The sequence below is a fragment of the Bicyclus anynana genome, chromosome 26, assembly GCF_947172395.1.
Source record: "Bicyclus anynana chromosome 26, ilBicAnyn1.1, whole genome shotgun sequence".
Classification (NCBI taxonomy): Eukaryota; Metazoa; Arthropoda; class Insecta; order Lepidoptera; family Nymphalidae; genus Bicyclus; species Bicyclus anynana.
In genome coordinates this window covers 9,486,936-9,500,797 of record NC_069108.1, presented here as the reverse complement: position 1 = coordinate 9,500,797, position 13,862 = coordinate 9,486,936, and the positions used below count along the sequence as shown (strand labels likewise).

General features: G+C 38.4%; 2 protein-coding genes across 10 annotated transcripts in view; both read right to left on the bottom strand.

Moving 5' to 3' along the window:
• LOC112053720 (protein hu-li tai shao) overlaps positions 1-13,862 on the bottom strand; it is a 100,018-nt gene that overhangs the window by 30,082 nt on the left and 56,074 nt on the right. For all 9 annotated transcript variants that reach the window (XM_052889685.1, XM_052889687.1, XM_052889688.1 and 6 more), the window contains exons 3-4: positions 812-927; positions 9-182 (exon numbers count right to left, since the gene is read on the bottom strand). In XM_052889685.1, coding sequence (XP_052745645.1) covers positions 9-182; positions 812-910 — 273 coding nt within the window. In that variant the 5' untranslated portion in view covers positions 911-927. The remainder of the gene's footprint in view (positions 1-8; positions 183-811; positions 928-13,862) is intronic.
• On the bottom strand, positions 12,574-13,670 carry LOC112042845 (uncharacterized). Its single transcript, XM_024078017.2, has one exon. The coding sequence runs from the start codon at positions 13,326-13,328 to the stop codon at positions 12,576-12,578; it is 753 nt and encodes a 250-aa protein (XP_023933785.2). The 5' UTR covers positions 13,329-13,670; the 3' UTR covers positions 12,574-12,575.

The following is a 13,862-nucleotide window of genomic DNA, read 5'->3' as shown; positions in this document are numbered from 1 at the left end:
AAACTCACCCTGAGGCTGCCCGTGTGCAGCCGGCCGCCCACCATCTCGCGGATGCGCTGCAGCAGCGGCGCGTCGTTGCCCTCGTGCATCTGCTGGTCCAGCACGCGCTCCAGCTCCTCGCGGAACAGCTTGGACGACATCAGCGCCTCCACGCGCTTGCGCCGCTCCATCTCGCGCACGTCCTGGGAAACGACAACTAGTTAGATAAGCTGATAAGCAAAAAGCAGATGCAGTTATCAGTGATGACTTATTGTTCCAAGACTTGATTACTAACTATGCGCTTCATAACGAGAACTCCACTCAGCGGGTATTGGAGCAAGCAATACTCAGGAGTGTCTTAGCATCGAATCAGAAATGAGGAGATCCACTGAAGAACCAATGCCAGAGACATAGTTATGTTCTGAATTTCCTACAAAAGGCCTATATCTTGCAATGGTTGTCCATCGGCTGATGTGATGATATATACGAGTATGACTAAAGCTGCATTGTTGTGCCCTAAAAATCTTGGGAAATGAGAACTAATTGGGTACTAACTACGTCGATTATAATACTATCCGAGTCACAATTACATAGTTAACTTATCCTTTGCTTAGGTTGCAGTAGACACACAGCCGTTTAGTCTCCCGATTCTCACACACTCTTCAATGGATTGGAATTCCAGCTTTCAGTAGCAGTAGAGCTCTAACTCGAAATGCTTTGGACATGGGTAGTTCTAACGCCAAACAGCATCGCTTAACGAGGCAAAGCATTAAGCCATTGGGAAGTCATCCACCATCTTGTGTGCGCGCCTCGTCACGGGGCGGATACTCACGGCGTCGATGTCGGCGGGGCGCTGCTTGAGCCGGTCCTCCTCCTCGGCCGACAGCGGCCCAGTGCCGTTGGGCAGCGTCTCCGCCTCAGTGTCCGCCATCTTGTCTGCTCGCCTTGCTGCGGACAAACCAAAGATAACTTATATTAAACTGATTATCAACGGAAAGAGTACGAATAAGGGACAAGCAAAGAAGACACAACTTGTATTTCAGAAGACGGCGAGTATAATTCGACGAAGAAAGGAACACGCCAAGTACAAGTTTCATACGAGACTCACTCTCCCTCGAATTATTCCGTATTATCACGAGGTTGGAACCGAGTGGTTACCCCTCTTACTGTGTGTAGGTGATAAGCAAATTTTAAAATAACGGGCAGTAGGAGACATCTACTAGCGCACTTAGTGCCTCCTGCTTATAGTGAATGAGGAATTTTTCAAAGCGTCAATGTAGCATTTTCGACAGACATTCTTTGGCACTTCATTGAAGATCCGGTTGCGATAAATTTTAGTGAATCTCCCTAGTCCTTAACACCTTTCGGGAGTGGCACGGTCCGCCGGATGTTTGGTGGACTTTTGGTTTCGTCCAAAACAATTCAGCAGCTAACCCGTGTGAAGGTAACAGACTACATATTACATTTATAACATTATTATGGAAGAATAGATGGATTGTGACTAGATGCACCGCCGTCTTAATCAAGACTGGTCCTTGGGCACACAAGAATTTGGGGTCCTTTTGGAAAGTATGACCATAATTATATTATAGGTAATCAAACACAGTATGATATAATGATATTAGAATGATGCTGGTTTTTTGTTTACAATTACCAAAGTTTCTTTCGGTATTTCTGGTCATCGATATAATGGCGTAGTATATGCTTAGTATACCTTCTGATAAAATCACTGATTTGTGAAAAAAGTGTAATGTGCCCGACAACAATGTTGTGAGAGAAATTGTCAGTCCCTTATGGTGAAGACGGTATTGACTAGTCACTAGACGAATTATCTTTTAATTCATCGGCAAGTCCACGCTTGACTGCGGTCTCACTCGACGTTAAGTGACAGTAACGAGCGACCGCTTGTAAGTAAGAAAAAAAAGAAAAGTTGCACGTAACGCCGGTTACTCTGCACTCGTAATAACAATATAATCTTAATGAACAGTTGCGCAAGCGCCGCTCTCCTGACCTCGTTCCCGTTCGCTGTATTTTTCGCAAGCCTCCGCGCGGTGCCCATCACCACCCGTGAGAGTCGGCTGGTGGGCGCGTGCGAGCACTGTCAGTGACACGCCTCATTAGTACGTTGCGGTGTCGTCGCGACGGATCAACGCATATGCAACACCTGCGTTAAAAAGGATAACGCACGCACACAGGATAAAAACAAGTGAAACACTGTCCGTTGTAGTAACGGAGCTCCGTTAAAACGTCGCTTTAGGGTGGCCGTTCACTGACAATTTTTAGTTGGCCGATAGTTGGGCGACTTTTTAATTGTGCGTGATCGCGGTCGGTGTCCAATATATTAGTTGGACAGATGTGCGGGCTGGCACACATCGCTATACCTGTTCTACATATACTCGGCCGATTTAGTCGGCCAACTAAAAGTTGTAAGTGAGCGGGGTCTCTTAATGTTGCCACATTTAGCCCCCATTCGCACGAAAGTTTTTATTTTAACGGACGTTAAACATTAAAATACAACAAATGCATTTCCAAGTATATGAGTTCACACGACAGCGCTTTTAAAACATGACGCTTTTTTTTAAGTGTTGCATTTTCAATCTTGGGCGTTGGAAATTAATTAAATTAAGAACGTAAATAAAAGCGCCAAAGCTAGGTTTTCACGTATCGCTTTTTTAACTCTCGTGCGTAAGAGGACTCATTCAACTTGATACTATAGGCTACGCTCGACAACGCAGGGTTTTAACGCACCGCTCTTTTAACCCTCGTGTGAATGAGGCCCAAAGCATGACATGCCTGCCATCTATACCAATATTATACAGAGGTAAAGTTTGTATTATTTGTATTTGAATAGGATTTAATCTCTGGATATACTGAACCGATTTTGAAAATTCTTTTACCACTAGAAAACTACATTATTTATAAATGTCACAGACTATAGTTTATATCCGTATTTTTTGGGAACGGGTTCTACGCGGGTGACACCACGAGGCTATCCTACTACTACTAATATTATAAAGGCAAAAGTTTGTGTGTAAGTGTGGAAGTGTGTAAGTATGTTTGTTCTTTTACGCTGCGGCTACTTAAGAGATTTGGCTGAAATTTGGAATGGAAATAGATTTCACTCTGGATTAACACATAGGCTTCTCTATCTATCTGGATTAACACTTTCCATCCCGGAAAAATCCACGGTTCCCGCGGGATTTGTGAAAATCGAATTCCACGCGGACGAAGTCGCGGGCGTGCGCTAGTTTTAAAATATATGGCATCGACGCAGCATCGACGCCACGACGTCGCAACGGACCGCGACGTACCAATGGGGCACAGCTCTCACAATGCGTGGCGAGTGGCGTAATACTTCACATCAGATTAGACAACTGTGAGATGCCCATGAAAATGTTACAAATGCATTTAATGGTGAACGGTTTTACTTTTGCTGTACAGACAGACATTTGGACATGATGTGTGAAACTCAACCGTCAGCAATGCTGAAGCATATTCGAGATCAAGTAAGCTCACATGCCTGCAGCGCTAACCACTTGACAGCCGATAAAAATGATCGTGTGCTGTTCGCGATCGGCATCATGTAATGAGCTTACTTGATCGTCAGTTGCAAATGTTGGTTTGCCGCTTTGGTACACCGGCGTACATTTTGCTTAGAAGGGTGATAAAAAAATGTATTTTTCTTAAAGAAACATACTTTTACTAAGCCAAATATTTAACCAGATCCTCATTTAGACATCATGTTATCAACTCCACCTGGGTTTCCGGGGCCGCTGGGCATTCCTCTTTTGATATAAAACACTTTTCATCCAATAAACAGATAGGTGAAGATCACTTCTAATCTGGACCTTAGACTATTAGGTTTAAAGGAATTAATATTTTTTACTTAAGCGTGTATTGAGTAAGTACTGTACTGAATCCTATCCTACTAATATTATAAACGCGAAAGATTGTATGGATGTATGTTTGATGTTTGGTACTCTTTATCGCCGCTACTACTGAACCGATTTGGCTGAAATTTAAAATGAAGATAGATAATACTCTGGATTAAATATTGGCTAGAAGCAGGCGTTACTTTGCGGAAGTTCATCATGAATATATAATAATTTATTTATATTGCTATTATCCACGTTGTAGAGTCAACATCTCCTGAGGATGCTCTGGTTTCGGGGTGAAACGTACGTAGAGAGTATTTTGTCGGACCTGGGTGACGTTGTCGCATGGATTCGTCGGCTTTTCGCGGAGGATAGCAAAATAAATAAATTATTATATACCCTGGATAAACACATAGGCTACATTTCATCATAAAAATCCATGGTTCCCGCGGGATTTGTCAAAAACTGAATTCCACGCGGACGAAGTCGCTAGTTTAGCATACGCGGCAACTCATATTATGCAACGCGACTCGCCACAGTGAACATTGACTTTGGCACCACTAACCCGGCAAACGGTCAAGCGTGAACGCGCGCCGTCTCCTTCACACTCGCACCGCGTCCCGTTAGCGCCGTCTCCGTCGACCGACCGACGCATATCTTAATGCTTGTCTCAAATCAAAATCCATTACAATCAGGGTTGTCGACCGTGACAAGTATTTATCTAAATCGTGTATCTTGGCCTGTGCACTAATTCGTGCAAAGATCACAGATAGACAGACGTCTGTGCAAGATTTTTTTTTTTATTATTCTTTACAAGTTAGCCCTTGACTACAATCTCACCTGATGGTAAGTGATGATGCAGTCTAAGACGAAAGCGGGCTAACTTGTTAGGAGGAGGATGAAAATCCACACCCTTTTCAGTTTCTACACGGCATCGTACCGGAACGCTAAATCGCTTGGCGGTACGTCTTTGCCGGTAGGGTGGTAACTAGCCACGGCCGAAGCCTCCCACCAGTCAGACCTGGACTAATTAAGAAAATCTCAATCTGCCCAGCCGGGGATCGAACCCAGGACCTCCGTCTTGTAAATCCACCGCGCATACCACTGCGCCACCGAGACCGTCAAAGAATATGGTAGTTGACTTTATCAAATTTTATATCAACAATATTAATTTCGTGTACTACACGGAATAAGGATCCGAAATATATAGATCGATATAAATTATAAAAGTTAAGGATTTCATAAAAAACTTAATTAATCATATATTTTTAAAAAATTTCAAATCTCAAAAACGTTGTCGTCCATTTTGTGACGTCACAATGTTACTTGATGTATTAAACGTCAAATTAATTGTTAACTAATATTTTTGTTTGTGAGGGATTTGTTATAGTGACGTCATGAAACAGTTGAAATATAGACCATCATGGTCGACAGGCGTTTTAGCTCGCATTGTAAAAAAAATAATATTTAAAAATTAAAATTTTCATGTAATCACGTCTGAGAACTATTTAAGACGCAAGAAGGTCATACTGAAGGTACTCAAAAACATGCTAGATATCTTTCCTCGTGTAAATAACAAAATTTCCTACTGGAATATCTCCTGCACAGTAGAGTCAATTGTTAAAATACTCTTAACGGTAAGTTGGAGATGCATGCCCCGGACCGGAACCGAATCTACGCCTTCGGAATCAAAGGCAGAGGTCATATCCACTGGGCTATCGCGGCTTCAAATGATGTACTTATTGGATAACTGTAATAGAAGTAGGTCTTTTATAATTCGTATCTTCTACTAACCTATACTAATATTGTAAAGAGGTAAAAATGACGTTTTAAGGGACAGTTACTGAACCGATTTAGACTGTACCAATAAAAAGCTACGTTATTTGTGAGTGTCAAACGCTATATTCCCACGAGAGACGGAGACTACGCGGCTAAAACTGCGAGGCGTCAGCTAGTAGGTATTTATTTAAAGAATAACAGTTGGCAACCCTAACACACCGGAGGTCAGTGACCCCGCCATGACATTTTGACACCCGTCTGACGACCATACAAACGTCATGACATGACGACTGATGGGCGTTTTATTGTGACCAATTGTGGCTCGTTTGTGATTATTATACAAGATATACATACATCCTTAAATTACGCTGAAGATTTAGATTTCCTACCCAATGATATTTTACACTAGAGATAGGCCACCAGCGCATCAAAACTGAGGCGGACATATGTGTATATTTGTCTTAATTTCATTTAAACGTCAAATCGACTGCTGCATTGAAAACGTCATCAATCCGCCATTATTACCCATTATAATGTTGCATTTCTTGGGAGATAATGAATATAGATTTGTATAATCAAAAATAGTTAAAAATATATCTTCTTTTATAAAAATATTTCCGCCAGGGTACAATGACTGATCCTTGGCTCCATACAATTTTGGACCATCTCCTTTGACTATTGAAGAAAATAAGTTTGAATAAAAGGTAACAAATAAAGTAACCAAAAGAAATGTCTTTGTAATAATGTGATTGGTGTGCTTGTTTCTTGTCGCAAGTGGAGTAATTTTGGACAACTTTAACCTAATTAACTCTGAATCGGTACCAGTTATCAAGCCACCATTACGTAAATCTTGTCGCGAATCCCCTGCCAGCCGAACCCCACTTTGAGAAACCCTGCTTTAGAATAAAATATCGTAGCCTTTAACCAGTAACAAAGCAAAACAAAGGTAAGTCATTACGCAAGGTAGGTACATACGGCAACCATTATCATCCAATTTTTTGGAACGGCTCGCCGTACGGCAATTGTTCAAATTGCCGTCATTACGCTTTCGGAACCATTTACCTCGGACGGATCACTTCCGCGATGCTCACCGCTAGCCCGTTTGATTGTGTGTCCGTTTTTGTAACTAATCTCATCACTAAATAACAAGAAAAGAGAGATTTAAAATTATTATTTTACACTAGCTGACGCCGCGTGGTTTCACACGCGTAGTTCCCGTTCCCGTGGGAATACGGGTATAATATATAGCCTATAGCCTTCCTCGATAAATGGACTATCTAACGCTGAAAGAATTTTTCAAATCGGACCAGTAGTTCCTGAGATTAGCGCGTCCAATCAAACAAACAAACTCTTCCGCTTTATAACATTAATATAGATTAGTATAGATTACAGAGAGTCAGGGATCCCTAGACCATTTTGTACACCTGATTGCTAAAAAGCTAATTTTTCGTAAAAATTAAGTAAAAAAAACATCTGGTTAGTAACAACTTTTGTTACTCTACCCTCCTCCCAACTTGTATCAATAACGAGATTTTTAAATTTGTTTAACTAACTAACCAGCTGTTTTTTTACGCTAGCGTAGCGTCAACGCTATCAACTCATTCGGCTCACTGCTGAGCACGAGTCTCCTCTCAGAATGAGAGGGGTTAATGCGGATTGGCAGACTTCACACACGTAGAGAATTAAGGAAATTCTCTGGTATGCAGGTTTCCTCACGATGTTTTCACCGTTTAAGACACGTGATATTTAATTTCTTAAAATGCACACAACTGAAAAATTGGAGGTGCATGCCCCGGATCGGGTTCGTCGGATTCGAACCCACACCCTCCGGAATCGGAGGCAGAAGTCATATCCACTGGGCTATCACGGTTTATTTGCTTAAAATATATTCATGTTGGAATCGATTATTGAAATTCAAAATACTGTTTTTCCTATCTGTACACAGAATCGACATGACCAATGAACATGACAGAGAAACGGACAAAAAATTTAGCCTATAAGTGTTCCGTAACTTCCTTTCGTGGTGCAGAACCCTAAAAACAAATACACGTATCTAATTAGAATACACAACGAGCACGAGTCTCAGTCCAGCGCCCACTTGACCGGCGACGCGGAAAATTCACTCGTACCTACTTACATAATTATTGTAACTGTTTCAATGTCTCCTTTATGGTAGGCGTCCACTGATCCGCATCGAATGGATTTTTTCTACGGTAAAATTAAACACCCGTTTCAGGCGATGCGATACATACGATGCGGATATGTGGACGCCTACGTTCAATGGGCAACTAGTCGACAAATACGCACGCAATAGTGGAAATCACACACAGCCAGACAGACATATTTTTATAGTCGAAATGCATCGACTCCTAAAAAAAAGTGGATGCACAATCAGCGACCAAAAAACGTCCCCACTTAATAACTGATTTCTCATTTTGTTTTTTCTTTTCTATCAATCAGTTTTTCGCAAATCTCGACGGAATTTTGGGATAACCTGTGTTAATCAAGGACATAATCTATCTCCATCCCAAATTTCATGTAAATCGGTAGGTACAATAGTCGCGACGTGAAAGAGTAACAAACATTTTTTTTTCTTCTTTACAAGTTGGCCCCTGACTACTCAGACCAATTATAGAAGGACCAGTATCGCACCCAAATTCACGAACAAAATTGTCTGTCATTTTCTGAAGAAAACGAACTTAGATTTGGTATATATCTTATACTAAACTAGAAGTTTTCACCCATTTTTTACACCATTCAACTAAACAAAAAGGTATTTTTAAGGAGCTCTTTAACCAACGAACACGATTACACCTATGAAACATCGATACTATAGAGACAGTTTTTATAATCGCATTAGTTCATTGATCATATACTTTGACAGAAAAGTAACATCTACCGAGGCAGGTCCTGTACAATAATTGGTCTGAGCCTGACTACAATCTCACCTGATGGTAAGTGATGATGCAGTCTAAGATAGAAACGGGCTAACTTGTTAGGAGGAGGATGAAAATCCACACCCCATCCATGCAAACCGTCGCGTCTATCATATTAGTGTTATCGCCGCTATTGTTAACAGTCAAAGGATCCTTAAACCCTACACACATCGTTCACAAGTGCGTGACTTCACTCAAGGTCATTCTCTGCCATTCTAGGGCCTTATTTTGGTTACAGTTTGATTTGTTAATTAAGTTGTCCTGACAAGTGCTGTGAATCAAAACCTCTGTTCGATATTAGTTTTCTTATTTTTGTAATTACCTTTGAGTCCGCTAAAATTAGTAGTTAGTAAATAGTAAGAATGTCAACAGTAGTACCGGCGTGCCGACCGCACCGCTGACACACAAGCCACAATCTGCGAAGCCCCACGCGCCCCACTTCCCCGTAATCCGACACGGACGGACAACATTTATGTATATGTTATATATACATTATATGCGTACTGGCTGACTCGGCAAACGTTCTGCCGTTATTCTGCTAATTAATTTCACACAAATATACTTGAATCGCGCGTTATTTGCAAATCACAACAAATTTATTTATTGTATTAATGTTTATAAAGTATTACTATGAGTAATTTTCATAAATATAACTTTCAACCTTTAATTCACAAAATGATCCTGCTTCGAAGTCTAGCTTAAACCAGCCCTGTCGCAAAACCGGTTCTTAGCGGACATCCATCTACTAACTATACGTCTAGCACCTTACCTATGTCTAACATCTTACGTTTAAATCAGTTTAGCCGTTAATTGCAGACAGACAGACAGACTATGGAATTACGAATAGTATGAAAGTATAGATTTTATTAATAAATAAAATAAATAAAATAAGCCTTTATTGCTGTTTTTTATCATTACATACAAGTAGTTACTTGCTAACAAAGTTAATAAAATGTAGGGTTAACAACTAGCTAAAATAGTAATTTTCTATCCGATCCGATTGATCTCCCTTTCAAACAGCTTGTCTTGTACAGACAAAGGCCTCCTCTAATATTTTCCACGTATTTCTGTCTTTTGCTAATCGCATCCATTCTGGTCCTCCTATTTTCTTAAAATCATCTTCCCATCTCATCATCTGTCTTCCTCTATTTCGTTTACTATCTCTAGGGTACCATTCCGTTATTATTTTTGTCCATTTCTCTTTCTTTTCTCTCAACATATGTCCCGTCCACTGCCATTTTAATTTTCTACATACAGTGTAAACATTTTTGAACTTAGTTTTTTCTTTTATTCTTTTTAACTGGATTCTGTCTCTTCGCCTTACACACAATATACTTCTCTCTAAACTGTTCTGACATACATTAATTTTATTTTGTTGATGTTCAGTTAACGCCCATGTTTGGCATGCGTACGTTAGACATGGCAGGATACATGTATTGAACACTTTCCGTTTCTCCGACATTGGTGTCTCTTTATTTTTCATAATTTCACTTAGTGACCAATATCTCTTCCAAGTGTTGGCTATTCTCCTTTCAATTTCTTTCTGCATGCATCCTGCTGGTGATACTAACTGCCCTAAATAAATATATTCATTAACATATTCCAATATCTGTCTGTTAACCGTTATATCATTGTAATTAGTCGAATTAGTCATTATTTTAGTCTTTGATATATTCATTGAGAGTCCTGCATTTGCACTCTCATCTGCTAATTGTTGCAACATTTGTTGCAAGTCCTTAGGGCATTCTGAGAAAAGTATAAGATCATCAGCGAACCTCAAATGGCTTAATTTTTCTCCATTCACATTAATGCCGAATTTTTCCCAATCCAGTCTTAAAAATATCGTTTCTAAAACTGCTGCGAATAACTTTGGTGAAATTGGGTCACCCTGACGGACCCCTCTTTCAATGCGGAACTCAGGACCTGTAGTTTCCAGTTTTATTTGTGCTGTGCTTTTTCCGTAAATGTTCTTCAATATGCGTATATACTTTCTATGGACCCCTTGTAGCTCTAATGATTCCCATATATAGCAGTGTTCTAAAGAGTCGAACGCTTTATTGAAGTCTACGAAACCCAGATAATATATTTTATTGTACTCTCTGTATTTCTCAAGAATCTGTCGTATCACGTGAATATGGTCTACAGTCGAAAAGTTGCTCCTAAATCCAGCTTGTTCTCTCGGCTGACTTTCATCGAGGGTGTTAGTTAGCAGGAATAATAGTATTTTTGAAAAGACTTTGTATATGTTAGACATTAAACTTATCGGCCTATAATTGTCGATGTCCCCTTTGTCTCCTTTTTTGTGTAACAAAATTATGACTGATTTTGTCCAATCTTGTGGGATGGTTTCTGTCGTTATTATTTCGTTAAATAAATTTGTTAGTTTTGGTACAATTATTGGCATTAATATGTTGAGAAGTTCATTAGTAATTTGATCAGGGCCGGGTGCTTTTCCTAACTTCTGCGTAGTAATAGCTCTTTCTGTCTCTTCTCTTAGGACAGGTGGAATGTTATCAGATTCTTTCGTGTCATCAGATAGTGTCATAGAGAGCTTGTTATGTGTACTTGTATACAGGTCCTTGTAATACTTCGTAGCAATGTTTAATATTTCCAATCTTTTGCTAGTGGACTTTCCCTGTGTATCCTTCACATTTGGCATCCAATCTTTCTTTATCTCTAACTCTTTAAAAGCTTTCTTTACTCCGCCTGTCTTCTTTATATGATATTGGAAAGTGTTTGATCTTTTCTGTTTTCTGTCTTTCCTTATTTTATTGTTAATTTTTTTACTTACTTCTGCAATCTTTTTACGGTTTTCTTTATTTTTAGGGCCTCGTAAAAGCAATTTTCTTTCTTCAAGTAGTTGGATTGATTCAGAGGAGAGTATAGTTCTATTGTTTGTACATAGTTTTCTAGATTCAGATTTGAGGATATTTACAAAATTGCAATATTTCACCTGAGTTGACTTATTGTACTCTTTTTCTTCTGTTTTATCTAGAATTTCTTTTAAGTTGCTCATTAGTTCTTCGTTATTTAATATATTGTTGTTTATGGTGTTCACATGGTGCGCCGACTTGTTTTGCAATTTTCGACTTTTCTTCATAGGTGTTCCTCGCAATGTAGCACGAATCATTTTATGGTCAGAATAAAAGTTTAAATTATGTATAATTGACATGTTTTTAAAAAGTTTTGGTTTGTTGGTCATAATATAATCAATTTCGTTTTTATGCAGTCCGTTAGGGGAAATCCACGTCCATTTTTTGTTCTTTTTCTTTTTATAAAAGCTATTCAATATACTTAGTTTGTTTTCTAAACCAAAGTTCACCAATCTTTCTCCGTTTTTGCTCCTTTTTCCATAACCGTGTTTTCCTATAGTATACTCTTCGCCTTCGTGACTTTTCCCAATTTGTCCATTAAAATCTCCCATTATTATTATATTTTTGTGAGCCGTATCTACCGTTTTTTGTAATTTTTTATAGAAGTCTATTATTTTGGTTTCATCTTCTTTTTTTTCTGCTTCGGTCGGTGAGTAAACTTGAATTATCGACCAAAATTCATCTTCTCTATTTTGTACGGGAAGTTTAATGTTGAGAATTGCAATCCTTTCCGATATTCCTTTCAGTTCCTCTATTTTATCACTATATATTTTTTTAATCAAAAAACCAACACCATATTTTCCTGGTGTTTCTCCTTTGTAGTGTAGTATATAGTTTTCGTATTCTTCTATTCCTTCTCCAAATCTTCTCATTTCGCTTATTCCGATAATATCCCAATTAATTTCTGTGATTGCTGTTTCTAGTTCAATAAGTTTCTCTGGGGTTCTTAGAGATCGTGTGTTAAACGACGCTATGTGTATGTCGTAATTATTTTCTCTTCTTTTGGTGTTACCTATTCTTAGAGGGTGTTGGTCATTTTCCCCCACGATGACCAATCGGCTTGGGGGAGGGTGTTGTTTCATAGTTGTAAGTATTTTTGTTGTGTCATGTTGTTTTATTTTCCGTTTTAGTTGCTATTGTTGTTTATTTATAGGAAGGTTAGTAAGAGAGTTGGATCTGTTTCTTGTAACATCAAATGCGTTAGTTCTACTAGCTTTAAAAGGTAGGGTGGTTTGTTGTTTCTTGGATTGAATGTCTGAATGCGGTGAAGAAGAAATTTCTCGTTTTCTTTTGTCATTATTTGTTTTGTTTCCCTTTACTACAAGCTTATCATATCTCAAAAATGCTACCTTCCCCTTCTTCCTTTCGTCTGCTAATTCTGTCTGTAAAGCTTTCCTTTTCGCTAAAACTTCCTTTGAATAGTCTTCGGTGACATAAATATCCCTGAAACTCTTCTTATTTTCCATAATTTCTCTCTTTTTCCATCCGTTTACGAACGAACATAGGATGGGCCTCGTTTTATTTCCTTCTCTATTCTTCTTTCCTATTCGATATATATTGTTAATTCCATTTTCTTCAATATCAACATTTATGTCACTTCTAAAAGTTTTCTTAATATTATTTATTAAATCCAAAGAGGAATTTTCTGTTTCCGCCATGCCAAATATAATGATATTGTTTCGCCTCTTTTCTCTTTTTAAATATTCTATCTCTTTTTCCTGACTTTCTATTTTTAATTTCAAGTTTTTATTTTCTTCTACTAAAGGAATTAATTTTTCTTCCATTCTAGTCATTATGTTATCAGTAATAGATTCCTTAAGTTCCTTAGATTGATGTTGCATTTCTATTTTCATTTTGTCGAACAAAAGTTGGAACTGCGCATCCATTTTTAGGGAGTTTGCTTGAAACGAAACGTAACAGTAGCGGAAGTAACAGATTATTTTTCAACACTTGCAACACTGGCGTATACGTCAGATGTCAGTCGCTAGTTGTCAAAATGGCCAAATATTTATCACTTGTGAAGTACGTCTATGGTCTAACCTCAAAATGTTGTTAATTAACTTTCTTCTTTGATGTAGTGTAATGTGCAGTTTTCACGTTTATTAATATCTCCAACACTATAACACTTATTTTGTAATCTTGTGTGATAATATTCTTGAGTAAACAATGTTTATAACTATTTTTAATCGCGACTTTTAACGGACTTAGTTTACACTGATGTTGATACTTTGAAGACCGGAACCGGAAAAAAAAAAAAAAAAAAAAAAAAAAAAAAAAAAAAAAAAAAAAAAAAAAAAAAAAAAAAAAAAAAAAAAAAAAAAAAAAAAATATAATAATAGATTTTATTAATAAATTCTAAATTCATATTTTTCATTCAGGTCATTGACTATTTGTAAAGACTACCACCGGTTCGGAAGGCA

Excerpts from the sequence above, each read along its gene's own strand:
- LOC112042845 (XM_024078017.2), bottom strand. The coding sequence starts at position 13,328 with ATGGATGCGCAGTTCCAACTTTTGTTCGACAAAATGAAAATAGAAATG.